The following is an 18,494-nucleotide window of genomic DNA, read 5'->3' as shown; positions in this document are numbered from 1 at the left end:
ACAGAAATGCGGCAAAAATAGATGTTCCGGCGGTAGATTTAGGGCCTTGCGACAGTAAATGTCAGCAGGCTTCCTGGTTAAGAGGCACTTTCACTGCCGCTGAAAGGGAGATGACCGTGCAGCCCTCCCTGGGTCGTAGTAATGCGCACAGTGACAGCCGCGTGATGCAACATCATAATGTATGCTGATATCACTGCCTCAGAGCTCAGCCAATCAGAGCGCCGCACTTTGCCCACCTGCTAGGAGCTGAATTCCATCATTCCAAACATTCCTGCTCCCTCCCTCCCTCCTTCCCTCCCTCCCTCCCTCGCTGCCTTCCTCCTCCTCCTCGTTTACAACCAAGTTTGTCCCGACAGCTCTCCGCTACTATTGTCTGTCCTCGTTTTCAACGCCGCTTTGTTTTCTCCCTCTCTCGCGCGCACTGGGAACACTATTTAAACGACATATCTGTTTTATTCTCTATTTTTTTTTATTTTTTATTATTTCTCACCCGGATATAATCAGACTGGAAGACACCAAAGTGGCGCTTGAAGGAGGTAGGTGTTTGTTAAAGTTGGGTCTGACGACTGACGGACTGTTTCGGGTTGAGAGAGAGAGAGAGAGGGAGAGAGGGAGCGCGCTGCGCTATGAGAGGCGTTTAGGGACAGAAATACAGTCCGGTTTCGGAGACGGTCCGCGGGTGAGGACGCGGAGACATGCGCGATAGTGGGACGGGAATGTCCACGAAAAAGGGTTGGCGGAGAGGTTTCATTCAGGAGTTGCGGCTGCCCCGGCGGGTTCTCAAAACTTTCCCATGTCAGTAGATTTAATTAAGCCGCATTCTTTGGATATCGAGCCACTTCAAGTGTGTAGGAAAGCAGAGAGAGCGAGTCCCTTCTCACAAATCCAGCGCGTTTCCTGCTCGCCGCTTGTTTCGTTTTGCAAGATCCTGGCCAGCGGTAATCCTTCCTGGATCTTAAAGGACGCGCTGAGTCAGGCTGGTATAAATAGACCGAACCACCTGTAGGCCCATATTGAATTTCACTGCAGCACAGTTCGATCAATTCCTACTTAAATGTTTTCATAAAAGTGCGTCGCATTACCCTATAAGCGAGGAAAACTGTAAAAACAAAATGTTGCATGAGCGTCTTTTTCCCTCCTTGTATAAACGAGGGAATGGTATTTGAGGAATGACAGAAGAGGGAAGAGAAGCACGCTGGATAGTTTTCCTTTTTTTCCTTACATACCTTTCATAGCTCAGTCAGTTTGAAGGTTCAGCTTTGCAGACAACAGACAACCCCCCCTTCAAAAAAATAAAAATAACATAAATTTAGCAAATTGTCAAAGAATGGTGTCAAAGTACACTGCAAGGTCATAACAAACTGCAGGAACTTATGGTACAAGTACTAAAGCAATACATTACACGAAGACTAGACTAAATGATAACCTATATTATTACTAAATAAACGTGCTGCTACATTGAGTTAGGAAGTTGTTCCTTGTTGCAGACCTGTTTATGAAGTGTGCATCTGATTGCGTCGGTGACATTTTTATGCCTATTCTGTGCGGCAAGGATTTCAGTGGTTTTTCTTTGCCTGTAAAAATAACAAAAATTCACATACTGAAAATGTACGATCGCTTCATGTAAAGCAGGATTTTATTATATGTTGTTTTATTCTTTCAAGATGTTTTGGAATCTGTCGAGTTGCCTGTAAAGCATCAAACCCTGAAGTCTAAACCTGCACAGAATGATGACAGCTGGCTTATGATAAATGCAACGGTGGATGATATCTGCTGTTTTCTCAAGTTGCCAGGACAGGACATGGTTTAGATAAAAAAAAAAACACAATCCTTATTCTGTGATATCTCGTTCAGAAATCAAAAACATCCCGCATTCACTCTACGGAGGCCTGTTTTGCAGTCATGGGAAAAAATAGGGGATATTATTAAGTATTCAGTGCTTTATTAGGCAAAGCTCACATATGTTTAATCTTTATTTGTATATCCGGTACAGAAAGAGATTTAACACATGTTTGTTTGCTTATTGAACCAATGGTATCACTTCGAACACTGTTTTCTACAGATGGTCTTACGTTTTCCTCAAGCCTGTGGCATGGCAGATTTCATGGTGGATTCTGTGATGATGAACATTTAATTTGGTTTTTAATCTAATTTGCTACTTAAAGAAAATAAGGAAGTTCCACACTGGATACATTACAGCTGGTATCTCTTTAATTTTGCTCAATAATGGTTTTTATGTTTTAAATTTTCTTTGTGAAAGGCTGGTGGAATCAGGGTTAAAATATTAGGTAAGACTTATAAAAATCATAGATTCAATGGGCTGAATAATAGCCCGTGCACAAGATATTTGTCAAGCATGCTTTTTTTAATTGTTATATGACATAAATAGTTGCCAACCCATAGCATACAGTATTGAGCCTTTTTATTGTGCTCCAATTACAATTATATTATTTTATTAATGCAAATACAATATGATCAATTGGCTTTAGGCAAGAAGACAAAGTGTGGGACATCTTTTATAACAATAGCATTATATACTGAGAACACATTTGTACTTTAGGATGAATGGTTTTATTTACTTTATGGCTGTTTTCACTAAACTAAAACACTTTAGCCTTATTTCTTTCTTTCTTTTAAATACAGAAAACCTTGCAGAAGTTTCGAAACCAAGGGACTCAGCTTTCATCAAATGTTCAATGTTTGTATTCTGTGCATAAAATGCAACACTTCGCTGAGGAGTTTTGACATTTTTCCCTCTGCTATGTCTACCAGGCATTCAAGCATGGAGACCCCGCTGGATGTTTTGTCAAGAGCAGCGTCATTTGTCCATGCGAACGAAGAAGAGAGTGAGTACAATCAGACTCAGCTCCTATTGCATCTTCTGCCTGCAGAGGTCCTGCTCCACAGACTGTTTTACTACTTTGTTTTCTTGTTTAGTTGTTTTAAAGTGACTTTATGTAATTAGAGCCACATTACATATAGACGAAGGCCAACAGTGGGCCCAGCCATAACCCTCAGCCTTGTTCTCGGCTCCAAGACAATAGGCGGCTTTGTGCTGCACCGGCTTGCAGTTTCAAATCCACAGGCAAATAAGACCAACCGCCTTCAACTGCCATTAGCTGCGATGTTTGCTTGTGTCAACCTGCTTTCACTGGAATCAAGGCGGGTCTCATCCTTCCTTGTTCATCCATGCTCCAAGCCATCTGCATCTTCCCTTTTATTTCTGTGTTTAGAGACGTTTGACATTGCCAAAAGAACTTCTTCTGGGTTTAAAAGGAAATATTGGTTCTCAGCAAGCTGCTGTACGGTTGGCAGGTCTCAGAGCTGAGTGATAGACTCTTATTCTTTTATTAGTTTTTTTGTAATTTGGACCTTGAGTCTTTAATAAAATCTATCTTAACTTTCAGTGGATGCAACAGACAACTGGTCTGCGCTGTTTAGAGGGCATTGATCCTCATTTTTTTAACGATTTGAGCAGCAGTTTCTGTAGTTGCTGGTTATTTTACATCCTTCTGTGCATATCTAATACTAATGCATTGTTGTTAAGAGGAAACGCATGGAGTAGCTATGTCTTTTTGGAATAATATTTAATAATTCTGATAATTTTAAGTGTAGATGTACAGTTTTCTGAATTTATCTTGAATTTTGGTTTCTGAAAACATTCATTCTTGTTTTAGCAGATAAACCAATATGCTGTTTTGCCCCTTAGAGCAAAAAACCTCAAGAAGCCTATTTAAAGACTGCTATGACTAGAAGTTGTAAAAATAGCTAAATTAACAGCAATTTCTTAGTTATAATCTCAAAACCACTATCTTCAAGCATATCATTCCCTTGGTTTAAAGGCATTTTAATGTGAGACTCCTGTCCTTGAGGGCGGGTGTCCTGCAACTTTATGATTAGTCTCTGCTTAAACACACCCGGGGATTGTGTGCTGTTGGATCAGGGACACATCTACAAGCTGCAGGAAATTGGCCAGTTGAGGATTGGGGTTTGAGACCCTTGTTTTAATGAGCAACTGGGCACATTCATTGTATCTAACTGAGTTGTTATCCTGCTAATTGAAAAATATGTATGTTTTTAATAATAAAGATATGGCACAATTGTGCCGTTGAGTAAATAATCACAGTTGCCCCACAATCTGAAGACTATATACTGTAAGTTATTGCAGCACAAAACAAATCAAATACAAATTGTAAAATTTCTTACTAGTCTCAGTGAGGTGCGAGTCGGGATGAAGCGCTCTGTGCCAGATGAAACTCCTGGAACCGACGCCGGATTAAGCTGCAGAGTGGAGACCTGGAACCAAACCTGTTAATTTATCTAACCTTTACTCTGTACCAGTATGCCTCAATGGTGCCTATCTCCAGCAGTAATTGGTCAACAGGTGGGGTATACCTTAGAAACCTCGCCAGTCCATCACAGAGCACCACAAAGACACACACGATGATGAACAACCATGCACACACTCATACCTAAGAGCAATTTAGGTGTAATGTTTTTGGACTGAGGGAGAAGACCGTAGTACGCAGAAAGAACCGGCCCATGCATGGGGGGGGGCATACACTACAAACTCCATGCAGAAAGACTCCAGATCATGGTTCTAACCCAGGACCTTCTTGGTACCATTGCCACCGTGCAGCAATGCACTTATAAAGACTACTACTGCATCTAGTGGTTTGTCTTTCTGTTGTTTAGCTTAGGTCAAATCATCAATGTATTATTTTAGCAGCAGTAGGAAAAAATGAGGCTGTAAAATAATAACCGATAAGTACTTTCAAATAGATTTAGCTTTTCAGCAGCATGTTATCACAAAAAGGCACTCAAATAAAGTGCAAAGATGAGCTGAAAATCAGCTTCTTTGTACTTCTGACTAAATTGTCCTGGGAGCCCTCCACAGCCCCACTCTCCTGCTCCCCTGGAGTGTTTTTGTTTTTTCCCCTCGTTGCTAATGTCCCTTTTTCTCATGGGCTGTGCATGCTCTCTTTGTTTGAGGACAATGAGCTTGAATTGTCTCTAAAATGTTGTAAAAAAGAAAAAGTTTTGGCTAGGAAATTAAGAGGTACCAGTTACTCATGAGTTAGTCAGAGCTAACCTGAGTAAACCGGCAACCCGTCTGTGTAATGAGCTAAGGGAAGAATGGGGAGAGGCTAGGATTCGCCTTAAGCTCAACAGGGACTGAGTCAAAACTTTTAGGGATAGGGTACCATACAAATTTTTTTTCAATGAATGTTTTTTTTTTACTACTTGCGCAAATGGTTTCTGTGGAAAACTGTTCTGAGGTCATGCACCTTGCCTGTACAATTGGATATTTACTAATAGCGAACAAACAGAGCTGTCCAAATATTTTTGAATATAGAATCTTATCTGAAACAAAAATGTTGTCATTGTCTTCCAAGCCTTCTAGATGAGTAAAGCTAGTTTTCTTTTTGGATTTCTTCAAACTCTGTTTAATTAAAATCTGATGTCGGCTTTTATCTCATTGACATCTTCTCTATATACAATTATAGTACCGCGTACAGTGTAGAATATAACAGCCATAGATTCATATTATATTATAACCTGGAAGTTTTTTTACATTGTCTATATAAGCTTGTTTCTGTCAAATGTGCTCTAATATTGCACATCTTGTACTTAAGTTTGTGTCTTCATTGAAAAAGACGATTTAGTCTGCTCACATCCTGCTTGAAGGAATCTGCAGGAATACTGGGTGCTGATTAAGGCTGGGCAATATATCAAGATTTTAAAAATATCAAATTTTCTAAAGAGATATAAGATGAGACTAAATAGTTTATATTGAGATGGTCTATGTTGTGTTAGAATCATACTTTATTATGTTCCAGTGGGTAGTTTTCCAGCCATTTTTCATATTTACCTACAACTGTTTGTTAAAAACATGTGTCTGTGAGACATTTGGGATCAAGATTAGATTCAGAGATGGCTTTTTATAATTACTTTATGAAAAGGAAAATACTATTTTTGTTCCATAATGTAATCCAGACCTCTTTGGTAGGGCAAGGTACGTTTATTTATAAAGCACTTTTCAGTTGCAAGACGATTCAACGTGCTGTACATGAACAAAAAAAAAAGTATTACAGAGTAAAGAAAACATTACAAAGACAGAGAGAAAACATTACAAAGGCAAGCACATTGTGTTGGAACAGTAGCAGCAGGTCAAGACAAGTTGGTTTACAAACTTCGACATTGACATTTAAAGGCAACTCTACACAAACAGGTTTTTAACCTTGATTTAAAGGGACTCAGGGTTTCAGCACTTTTACAGTCCTCTTGGAGTTTGTTCTAGATAAGTGGAGCATAAGAACTAAATGCTGCTTCTCCGTGTTTGGTTCTGGTTCTAGGTATGCAGAGCATACTGGAACCAGAAGACCTGAGGGATCTGGAAGGTTGATACACTAATAACAAGTCTGTGATGTATTTAGGTGCTAAGCCATTCAGTGATTTATAGACTAACAGAAGTATTTTAAAGTCTATTCTCTGAGATACAGGGAGTCAGTGTAAGGACTTGAGAACTGGGGTGATGTGAGGAGGCGGGCAGCAGCGTTCTGGATCAGCTGCAGCTGTCTGATCCACTTTTTAGGCACACCTGTGAAAACACCGTTGCAGTAATTAATTTGAATAAAGATAAATACATCAATTACTTTTTCAAGATCCTGCTGAGACATTAGTCCTTTTATCCTGGAAATGTTCTTCAGGTGATAGAAGGCCGACCTTGTAATTGTCTTTAGATGCTTTTGGAGGTTCAGCTCTGAGTCCATCACTACTCCCAGATTTCGGGCCTGATCAGTGGTTTCTAGCTGAAGCTGTGTGCTAACTTTTGATCTCTCCTCTATTGGTCCAAAAATTATTACTTCTGTTTGGTTTTCATACAACTGAAGAAAATTTTGACACATCCATGCATTGATTTCTTCCAAGCATTTACTCAGCACTTTAGGTTAATAGTCACCTGGTGACATGGTGATGTAGAGCCGTGTGTTGTCTGCATAGTTATGGTAACTTATGTTGTTGTTTTTTTATGATCTGAGCTAATGGGAGCATTTAGATATTGAATAGGAGGGGACCCAGGATGAACCCTTGGGGTCCTGTAAGTAGGATTAAAGCAAGTCGAGTGCTGCACCAGCAAGACTGACCCAGTTTTCCAGGCACTCTAACTGAATGGAGCGATCAACAGTATCCCATGCTGCACTGAAGTCCAATAATACCGGCACTGTGGTTCTTCCACAATCTGCATTTATATGGATGTTATTAAACACCTTGACAAGGTCGGTCTGTGTACTTGGGTGAACATGAAAATCTGTCTGGAATTGGTGACTTCAGATGGACAGTAACCCTGGGATTTTCTTTTTTTGAATAACTGTTTTAACTTTGCATTAATAACCATAATGCAAAGCTTTCTAGGTTCAGATTGAGTGTCTTTTGGATTATTTCCCTCTATACTGTAAATTTACTGAGTTAGTGAAGCCATTGGTGTTTGCTTCTCTGTCTATTAAGTGTTTTAACTGCACTGTAGTGGTAAACCTGCTATCAGTCCACTCTGTGAATGTTTAATGATGCATTTAAAAGGAACACGAATGATGTTATCAGTTGAAATAGACCTTGTTGGTTTATAAATGCTGATTAAAGGCAGCGCCGACATATTTACTTCTCCTTTTCTGCAACAGTCTCCAGGTTGTTTTTATTTTAGATGTTAAACAGGACTCTAGCTGGACATACCAGAAACATCAGTTGGGTTTTCTCTTTTGATAATCTGTTCTATTTTAGTGATCTAATGAAACTCCTTACTATCACAGTAGTCACTTTCCATCAAAATATATGAATAATGTGTAAAATTATGTTCAGCCTCCTGACTGACCATGAGATTGGTGTTCCTTGGAGTCCATATCTTTTATTTGACGAAAGATACCGTGTCCAGAAAATGCCATATCACAACCTCATTGAGTCTGGCCTCTTGCACTGTTTTCATGAGAAGCTTTCATACGATGTTGGTAAATTACAGTATTACGCATCTGCCTTCCATTTCTGTGCTGCATGAAGATCAATGCCTTTGTTCTTTATTCCAATTTTAACCTGACAATTTGTGAGCACTCATAGACGCTGTTTAGAGCAGAAAAGTTTCAGCCCAAGAAGGACAGACAGTCATTAAGTAGAAATATAGATCTTTTTGGGTTATACAAATTGTTTCAGTGCTTAAACTGAAGATGAAGACTGCACATTTGTAATTGAGTCCTTTTTTTTAATTGGTTTACAACCCCCCCCCCCCAAAAAAAATAAAAAATAAAATCTTGGAGGCATTTGTCATATACAGGGGATAGAAAAAGTAAAATAAGGCAAAAGTGCTGGACTTTAATTATAGAGGCAGATTCTCATTCTAGCTACCTTTCAGACCGTCTGGAAGAAACACTAATCACAGGTCCTAAGTCTGGTGCTCCTGACCATAGATGTACAGTAATTGTACTCTCACTAAACAAGCAAAACAGGAAATAAACTGTGCCTTATATTTAATGGTGAATGTGGGAAATGCTTAATATGTGCTGTGGACACTCCATAACTATTTTGGTCAGTACTTGGAAGATCTTGCAACTTGTGCTCCACCCTTCCGGGAAGCAAAACCTGTATTTGAAGTTGGTTTTTAAACTCCAGCTCTACGGATGGCGTACACAAGTTTGTAGCATAGTGTTTTCTCATGCATTTTTTTGATTCATTTCATTATTTTGTGTTTGACACTTATCAATCAGAACTCCAAATAAAGCTTTTCTGATTCCTAATAGTCAGACCAAAGTCAGTCCTTTCCTCCAGATCTGGTGGTTTTGGCCCCTGAGGAAAACCTAGTATATGGACCTTTTGTTGTTTTTTTGTGTGTGTTTTTTTACGGGAACCAGAACAAAAAGAGGAACTGGTGCCAAGAGAAGGTGGTTGGCTGAGATTTGTGCGGTGCCCTATGCTCCAGTTTGCAACACTGAAATCCTTCTTGCTTGTTTATGGAATAGACGCACAGTCACTGACACACACCCTTGCAGAACGCCCCCTCCTCATTGTTACAGTTTCCATGGTTTGTTCAAACACTGACAGTCTTTTCCTTACTCTCTGCATGGGTGTGCTCCAACAGAAGGAGATCTTTTCAGAACGATCCTTGATCTGTTTTAATGTGGTATCACTAACAGGTCGACAAAATACCTGGAAGTTCATACAGTGGAGCAATCTAGGGCAAGTTAGTGATCTGTTTCTTATGTTTTCACATCAGATTTTGATGACTAACACGTTTTTGAACATTTTAAGCCACATTTAAAGACCCGTCAAGGCATGTTGGCATAAATTTATGGGTAATCACATTTATCCAAGTGAAATTGGATTTTGCACCATGGTGTTTTGTCGGAACTTATCCAGAAGTGAGTAGGATTCTTCGTGGGAGACTTTATGACTGTTTGGCCTCAGGTGGGATGGAAAGGGGTTTGATTTGCTGAGCGTCTTCAGCAGGGTGTGACTTTGCCTTCTGAACTGCTTAGGTTCAATGCAGCCTTTGTAATTGGAGCCCTGCAAGTCGATATAAAAGTCTATGCATGCAGATGCTGAGCAACATTTCGCAATCTGCGAAGATGAGCTTCTCTGTGAGGCTTTTTAGGAAATTTTGACATTAGATGAGCTTAAATTGTATTATTTGTGTAATATGTTGAAAACATGAATAACCTCGCTCAGTCATAACAAAAGGAGGATGGTATGTTAATTAGTAATGGTAGTCCTTGATATAATTTCAAAGACATGTGCATTTTAATTTGCAAAATCCTATTGAGCAGAAACATGTTTTAATAATGGGATCAGCAAATATCTAGGAAACCTAAAATAAATACAGCTTCATAAAGAATAGTTCTAAGGTCTGATTAGAATCTTGAGTTAATAGCAAAATAGTTTATTATTACTTTAATTCTGTTAAATTAGCAATTTAGTTTTAGGAAAGGAAAAAAACTTGATCTGAATTGGGACTTAGTATGCTATGCATCCAATGTGTCAAGATTACATTTAATATTTGATTGTTAAAGTTTTAAATTTTCTGTAGGTTTTCATTTTAAATTACCACAAGTCACTGTGTCAAACTCCACCGTTTCAGTTGTCCTTATATTAGACTTTTTAAAAATATTATATATAATAAAGGACATGCTAATGTGTGTCTGACTGTACAAGTAATACAAAAATGATCTACTGAAACAAAAAATATTACTTTTCTTCTAGATAACATTGATAAAGTAGAACAACCTCGTTTCCTACAGATGTAGAACATCAAACATCCCCTAGAACATAAGCAGCATCTATTACATCTTAACTCTTTCGTCAGCAGTGTCTCTTCCTCCAGGCTCTGACTGATGGGTCACAGCAGCTCTCACCACTTCCATTAATAATTTTAGTTTTAACTCCAAAATGCGCCTCAGTATCAGAATACGGGTTTCTCACTCTTAGCAAACATAGACCTCTGATGATAATTACATTATCCACCTATTTGAACTTCAAAATAAATGCATGATCTCCTTCTGACCAGCAAGGTTATACTGAAAAAGTAACTTCTGGACAACTTGTGCTGTTTCACCATTGAAATAACTTGATTGTGGTTTCATAATGACTTCACCACTTTACCACCTCTTTACTTTCTAAGACGTTTTATGTTTTTATGTAAAAACACACAAAAAAAGTTATTAAATATATTACTTGTGTAATGAATGCATGGTACCTAAATAGGTTGTTAACATTTATTGCCCTTCAAGCAGTTCTTTGTGTTATTCATATCATGCACAATGATGTTTCAATAAAAGTACATTTATGATATGTTGGGGCACCTTTAGCAATGAGGCCGGTCATAAACAAAAGCACGGCAGTCTCTATCTTGAGGATGTACATGCTGCATGTGTAGTGTTACCTATTAATAATTCACTCTGTTATCCAAGGGATGAATTAGTGGGAGAAATGTGTAGAGCAGTTGTGTCCTGCGTGTCAGCTGTAAGTTGTGCCCGGCTAGCGGCTCTATTGCCAGCCTGAGGCTTCAGTTGTGGTGCATTCTGTGCATCGTCACTAAGTCAGCTTGCTTGCTCTTCAGCATCATTGAATGTAATCCTCATAGCCACTGAAAACCAAAACATTTTCTAAATCATACCACAAGGAGCCAAAAATAAGCATACTTTTCTGGGAAGCGTTCATTCTGACCTTCCATGTTCTCCCTTTGTACGTTAACGTCCTCAACACAGAGGGCAAGAAAATGAAATGGAAATGTTTTATTTGCAGCTCTTTTTTTTCTCTGTATAAAATATGTTTCTTTTTCCTGCAATTTTTTCAAATTACAAAGCCACAAATCCTGCGAATCAAATTAACTGTTGTGTATTTGTCCAGGTCTTTGAATAGAACCTTGGCCTATAATTCATTTTAAGAGCCTGTGGGGTTACGCGGAAAAGAGTTTTGGGAGAAGTAAGGAGCATACTGGCACACAGAGCATCTTTTATGTGTGTGCATGCAACAAAAATTGATACAGACTACAAGCTTTATTATCTACAGCAATACTAGTGTTTTATTGCCTTATATTTTATCAGCTCCTGACCCAGGTTTCTCTTCAAAGACAGTCTTGGTTATCCAAAACGGTGTTTGTGATATGCTTATCAGTTTCTTTGGGGGTCAGAGTGTCCGCTGCGAGAAAATCTTGTTTATTTGTAATATTTTTTCCTTATCCGTTCTAGAAGGATCTCATAGTAATAGATGATTAGCTCATACTGACATATTGACCTTCTTAAATTGCTTTCCAGGAATTAAGGCTTTTTAAATTCAGGAGATGAATTAAGGTGAATCTTTTTTTTTATATTGCAATCGTTCTGGGTGACATGGAGAGCTTGATTAACGACACAAATACTTACCGGCTTTGAAAAGTTCTTGCACTGAATGATTTGATTCAATGTAAGCAGTGATATATATTATTTAGGTTGGCCAAAGGCATTCTACCATCACACAATGTGAGTTTTGACAGAAAAGCCAAGCAGGAAGTGACTTTTTGGTCAAACTGAAAGTGTGCTATTGTGAAGGTCTTTGGATTTGGGACAAAATACCAAAAAACTGCACAAGCACAAAATGAAACATAACTAAACTATTTTATCATTCGATTATCTTTTTTCCCCAATACAGTGTACTATTATGCCTTAATTTGAATATTTTTCATCACATTACTGTAGCGCTTATTTTTCTTGTCAGAAGGCCATTCTGGGTGGGGAACTTGTGGGACAGTGGAATGCATTAAAACAGTAGATGGTGTTATAATCCTGCTCTGATCAGGTCTACCATGTGATAAAAATGACATGTAGCTCTTACAGGCATTAAAATTGCAGCATGCACTATTTTTTTGTAATTGTGCTTTTATTATTAGTATGATATAATTATGTTATTTAAAACTTCATCCATCCATTCATCCATTTTCCATATCCCTGCTGGGGTCGTGAGGGGTACTGGTGTCTATCTCCAGCTGTCAATGGGCAAGAGGCGGGGTACACCATGGACAGGTTGCCAGTCTATCGCAGGGGTTATTTAAAACTTGATCCACGCATTTTATTAATAAAAGAGCTGACGAGGCAGCAAAGCCAAACTACAGTAGGCTTGTTTGGACTCAAGACACCGATGACCAAATTCTTTAGACTTAGACGTAGACTTATCTTTATTGTCATTCAGATTTGCATCATCAAATACATACCTGAATGAAATTTTGTTGCAATAGCTCAGGAAAGAAGCAGAAACAAAAAAAAATTTGTATAAATAATAACAGAAAATTACTGAAATGAGACTTTCCCTAAAGATGTAAAAATGTGAATAAAAAAAGACGTCACCAATGTGAAAAATACAAAGAAGTGTAAACATACTGCATATTGCCCATTGTGAAATTATTGTAAATTGTCTACATTGCACATAGAAAGGGAATGGAGCAAACCTGACCAGTAATAAGTCTTGGGTAAAGATTGGTTCACACAGCAGGATCTAAAAATAGTCAGACACCACAGGTAACAATAAATAAACGTAGACATAACAGGTTTGCTCGTACAGTATGTGGTGTCCAGTCAGACGGCAATTACAACACACCACACATTGAACAAATGTCAAACAGGATCATTCAGATGTCAGAATGGAAATCTTGCAAATCCTCTCAAGATCAAACGTCAGTTTGCAGTAAAATAAAAAGAATAATAATAATGGCAATAACAAAAAGAAAAGGCGTTGGTTAAAGGAGTGGGGACAGCATGAATGGGGGGATGAGCAGTGTTTGGTTCTTTCGTCTCTGGGTTTCCCCTCGCAACACTTTCTTATTGTCTACATGTCACATTAAACAGGTTCCCTGCTCGTTTTATCCTCGGGGAACACCGCACATGCTAGAACATCGAGGCAAGACACTCCAACATGTTGAATTTCCCTGATTTGAGGTTGGAGCAGTCCAGACATTCTACCGAGTGGACCAGATCACTCTTAGCACACACCACACTGCAGGAATATCTGTTAAGATTATCTTACGAGACACGGGGATAGTCGACACCTCTCAGAATGGAAGATTGGGGCAAAAATCAGGCTAAAGCTCTTGCCATGTGAACCAGCCTTAAGTGGTGGAGAAGGTTGGCTCGGGGCTGGTGTTTGATTTGAGCTCAGCAATCTTATGACATAGGGAAAGAAGCTGATGTTGAACCTGGTTGTTCTTTCCCGCAAGCAGAGTATTCTCTTCCAAGACCGCAGAACCGAGAACTGTTTGTGATGTGGGTGGGTCTTTGGTGATATTCTGGGTTCTGTTCAGGGAGCTCCTTTCGCAATGTCTTGAATAAGAGGAAGTGATGTTTCAAAACAAAATTCCTCTCCTCACCCCCCATTGCAGGATCTTCCAGTAAGAAACATGGCAGGTTCCTGTCCAAAGGTTCAATTGGTCAGGAGGCTCTCTAGGGTACTCTTGTAGAAGGTGGTGAGAACAGGAGAGGGGGAGATGCACCTTCCTCGTCTGGTGCAAGAAGTGCATGCGCTGCTGGGCTTTCTTTGCCAGAGCTTTGGTGTGATGGGACATGGTCCGGGTGTGGGACTGGGCTGGCCCCTGCTGAAGTCAGTGACAATCCCCTTAGTCCATTTAGAACAACATTGCTAGTTTTGCATCAGTTTACCATGCATTTTACCTCCTCTTTGCAAGGGGTGTCTTTGTGTGTTCTGTAAATTTCACAAATTGGTTTGTAGTAGATCTGGGACAGCAGCCATGTGTCATCAGGGTCAACAATAGTTGGGCTCAGGATGCAGCCTTGAGGGGACCCAGTGCTAAAAGAGCTGAAACTGGAGGAGTTCTTGTCCACCCAAACAGACTGATGTCTGTTGGTGAGGAAGTCACATATCCAGTTATAAAGGGGATGCCAAATCCAAGGGTGGGCAGTTTTCTTACCAGCTGCTGTGAGATGATTGTATTGAATGCTGAGCTGAAGTCCAGGAACAATATCTGTATGCGAGTGTCCATATCTACCAGGTACTTCAAGCTCAGGTGGATTGCAGAGCAGATGGCATCCTCTGTGGAGCTATGGGAGTGGTAGGCAGACTTTTAGAAATGTGTGGGGGAGTCTGGAGATGGTATGATCCTATTGCCAGCCTTTTGAAACACTTCTTCATCACAATGGGGATGAGGGCTATTGGGCAGTAAACGTTGAGGGAGCAGATTGTGGGTTTTCTGGTAGAGGGCTGATTGTGGCAGTTTCCAGGCATGATTAGCACCACAGCCTGGGCTTGTGAAATGTTAAAGATGTCAGTGAGAACACCAGTCAACTGGTCAGCACATGCCTTGAGCACCCTTCCTGAAATCTTGTCCTGACAGGCTGGCTTCTGCAGACGTCAGATGTTGGCAATCTGAGTGTCTGCTAATCAGGACGAAGAGTAGATTTTGTTGCAGGAGTGGTGTTGAGTGCGTCAAACCTAGCAACGTGGTTGGCGAGTTCCTTCAGGTAGTTGATGTCACAGCTGGGAGGGGTAACCTTATAATCTGTGATTACTTGATTACCCTGCCACATTCAGCAGATACTGCTGCATAACATTATACAGATTTTACCTTTTCGATCTCTTCTATTAGAAGTAGTAATAATTTGGAAACTGTTTTAAGTTAAATAAAATGATTAAAGTAATTACAAAAGCTTAGATTTTTGTTGTCAATGTTGTCACTGTACAGGGTTGCATTGTACTTACTGACTCTGGGTATACTGGAAGGAAAATGTCACCACACAATGTACATATTCTGTGCGTAGGTGAAAGAGAGCATTAGCATTATTCTAGACACCATGTTTGTGTGCTGAGATTTAGCAACTACCCACAGGTGGAACTAACCGCCCCTTAACTAAACTTGAACACCTCCCTTCAGCATCCCCAATAATCCCTGCCTTTACCATCACTATTTATTATTGTTGTCATCCCTCTGAATTACATTCCTCATTCCATGCCCCCACAAGCGCGGGCTGGCTTATCTGTTGACCGTTGCACATATTCTCCTGTGCGCAGACAGACACAGAACAATTACATCACGGTCAGCGATTTGTCAGACTCACGGTTTGACAGGTGTTCATTAAGGCTCCGGGGGCTGGAGGTCACCGCGGTTACACGGTCAAAGGTCAAGGGTCACACTGTGACAGTTACAAGCCATCAGGTTAAGTAAAATCAGCCCTTGTTTTTATATTTGGCCTAACTGCTCACAGGAAAATTTAAACGGTCTCTTTTCTGAAATAGTTATTCAGAGCTATGCAATCCGTGTTTCTTTTGTTTCTTAATTTTATGCTTGTTCATTCCTTCACTGCTCTGGATCTGTTTGACGCAGCCCTGGCACACCTAATCCTATATCTGCTGATACTTTTTACTGGCCTGCAAGACGTTTTAACTATTTGACGTAGAAGTGAGTATCAGGCCCTTCAAAACAAGATGACATGTCACAGAGTCATACAAAGCTTAGAATTTTTTTTTACAGTTATACCCTTTTAAAAACACTTGGGATAGTTTCAGAATAAGATAAACTAAAGCTGTGATATTTGTAATATAATACGATCTGTAATGTTACTGTTCTGTAATTAAACAATTGAGGGTAAGAAGAGTGCCCTAATGGTAAATCTGTTTTTAGCACAATATAATGAATCACTAGAAAACCCGTAACAAACTGTTATAAATGAATCCACAGATATATAATAATTTCAACACTGTTATGATCTAATGAAGCTTTGACTAAACCTGTAGATTGTGTGCAGAATGCTGTTTCTTTTGTGTAAAGGTGTCATTAGCTTTATCTTGCCACATAATATCTTTACTCGTTGATAATTTGAGTTCTTAAAGTTACTGAGAGGACCCAAATATAAATGCACTCATTTAGAGAAAAAAGTGTCATTAGGTGACAGCTTTTTTTTCCAGCTTCTTGACCCCCCAGGATTAAGTTTTTAAATTGGACCTTTAGCTCCTAAACTGGGTCTAAGATGCCACACAAAGAGTATTGATTAAAGTATCGATATAATTGAAAGATTATCAGACTGTACTTTAAATAATCTGTGTTTAGTATGCGATCCCCTCCAGATTAGACAAAAATAGGAGGAGATGTTGTTAGAAAAATCTAATTGCATGTTCAATGTACCTGTTTTTCTAATGTGTTTATGTGATCCTAATTAAGATTTTCTCATGTCACGGTGCAAATCTCCAGATTTAGGCGTTGGATTCTAGACAAAAGATATTTAAAAAAGATCCTCTGAGAAAAAGTCACCATTAAAACATTTTCCTCACATTTTTCTAAGAAGCTATCTGTAAAGGTCAAACCTGTGGCTCCTGGTGCCTTTCTGCTGTTTTAGTGAAATAGCATTTAATTTTCTCATTCTTCATCTCACCACACATACTTCACATTCCTTTGCCGTTGATAGCACTCAACATAGTTGAGAATGAAATGAAACAGCCTTGCAACATATATCAGAGTTAACCTTTGTGGTTCAGGAAAAATATGGATGGTATCTACAAAACCCATGTTATTTATGTTTTTCATTGTAATGAAACTTTCTGTTTTATGAATACGAGTATTCAAAGACAAGGGTTTGCAGACATATTGAAATAAAGCGTCTTCTCCCTTCAGAAAATGTGAATATTGATGCTAGCATCTTTCCTGAGCAAAAAAAAAAAAAAAACAACAAATATGATGTTGGTAATGCTTCTCATTGGATGAACTCTCCACATCCAACAATAATGTTATGTCCTACATGGATTCACATAGAATAGAGTTCTGGTGGCACAATGCTTCCAGTCCCCTTTAAGTCTGACTGTCTTTAATAAATAATAAACCACCTGGAGTCAGCTTGCTACCAGATAATTGTTAGCATGACTAGAATGTTGTTATAGGTCAGGGCATCTGATGGGAGCAACAGTCATTTTCCATTACCAGAAATAGGATCTGTTTGGCAAGATGGGTTTGAGCTGCCTGGGCATCCTTAAATTAGCTACAAAACAGACCGACCTCAAGATGCTGGTGACAAAGGTGGAGAGTAAAACTATTGCTAAGGTTGCATAGAGAAAACGTTTTATGTGTGTGTGTTTAAGGGTATAGATATTTGTCTGAGTTTAGTTGTGGTCAGATGGATACTGTGGTTATCAGTCTCAGGTAACTTCTATTACTAATGTGTACAATATTAACAAAACTATGATTAATTTGTGTTTAGCTCCATCTGACCAGCATTGTTGGCGCAGTTGAAGAAGGGTCTCCCTACAGCATGATGCTGCCACACCCATGTGTCACAATGAAAACGGTGTGTTATGGGTGAAAGCACTTGCAGGGGTTTGCATGTAGGCCTGAAAGCTCTACTTTGGTCTCTTCTGACGTGATCATCTTTTTCTGCATGTTGCTTTCTCCCCTGAATGGCTTGTGACAAACTGTAACTTGAACTTCCCGATGCTTTTTTTCAACAATAGCTTTGTTCTTTGTAATCTGTCATCTAAGCCAAATTGAGTCAACTTTTGTTCTGTCAACAGATTCAAGATTTCTTTATTAGTCTCCCCTGGGATAAACTATTTCTGGATAGAAGAAAGCTGCTTTCACATCAGGTCCCCAAACAAAAAGTTGAGATGTCCAATAAATAGCATAGAAGAAAAAAAAAGTTAACTCATAACAATCATAAACCACTTGTCACATCATCTTCTAATCATCTTCACACGCATTGTACCGAATCACAACCGTTCTTAATCAAAGCTATTCACACTAACAGATTATCAAACTCAAACCGAGTCTCTGCAGCTCCTCCAAAGATACCACGGGCCCAATGGGTGCTTCTTTGATTAAGTCTCTCTTTCCCAGACAGTCGATTGGGTGGATGGCCACGTCTGTAGGTTAGCAGTTGTGCCATACTTTTTCTCTTGTCAGATTATGGATTCAACAGATATTGAGATATTGTTTTAGAAGCTAACCCTTAAACTTCTCCACGCATTTAACCCTGACATATATTGATGTGTTC

At 39.3% G+C, this 18,494-nt stretch overlaps 1 protein-coding gene across 1 annotated transcript in view; it reads left to right on the top strand.

The window, feature by feature from the left end:
* Positions 1-322: 322 nt before the first annotated feature.
* Positions 323-18,494, top strand: part of vgll4b (vestigial-like family member 4b) — a 47,637-nt gene continuing 29,465 nt past the window's right edge. Inside the window, exons 1-2 of the mRNA XM_021319911.2 lie at positions 323-536; positions 2,773-2,846. Of these exons, the coding sequence (XP_021175586.2) occupies positions 2,783-2,846 (64 nt within the window). The 5' untranslated portion in view covers positions 323-536; positions 2,773-2,782. The remainder of the gene's footprint in view (positions 537-2,772; positions 2,847-18,494) is intronic.

The sequence above is a fragment of the Fundulus heteroclitus genome, chromosome 20 (genome assembly GCF_011125445.2).
Source record: "Fundulus heteroclitus isolate FHET01 chromosome 20, MU-UCD_Fhet_4.1, whole genome shotgun sequence".
NCBI classification, from domain to species: domain Eukaryota; kingdom Metazoa; phylum Chordata; class Actinopteri; order Cyprinodontiformes; family Fundulidae; genus Fundulus; species Fundulus heteroclitus.
Note: the sequence above shows the minus strand (reverse complement) of the source record. Positions and strands in the feature narration are given on the sequence as shown.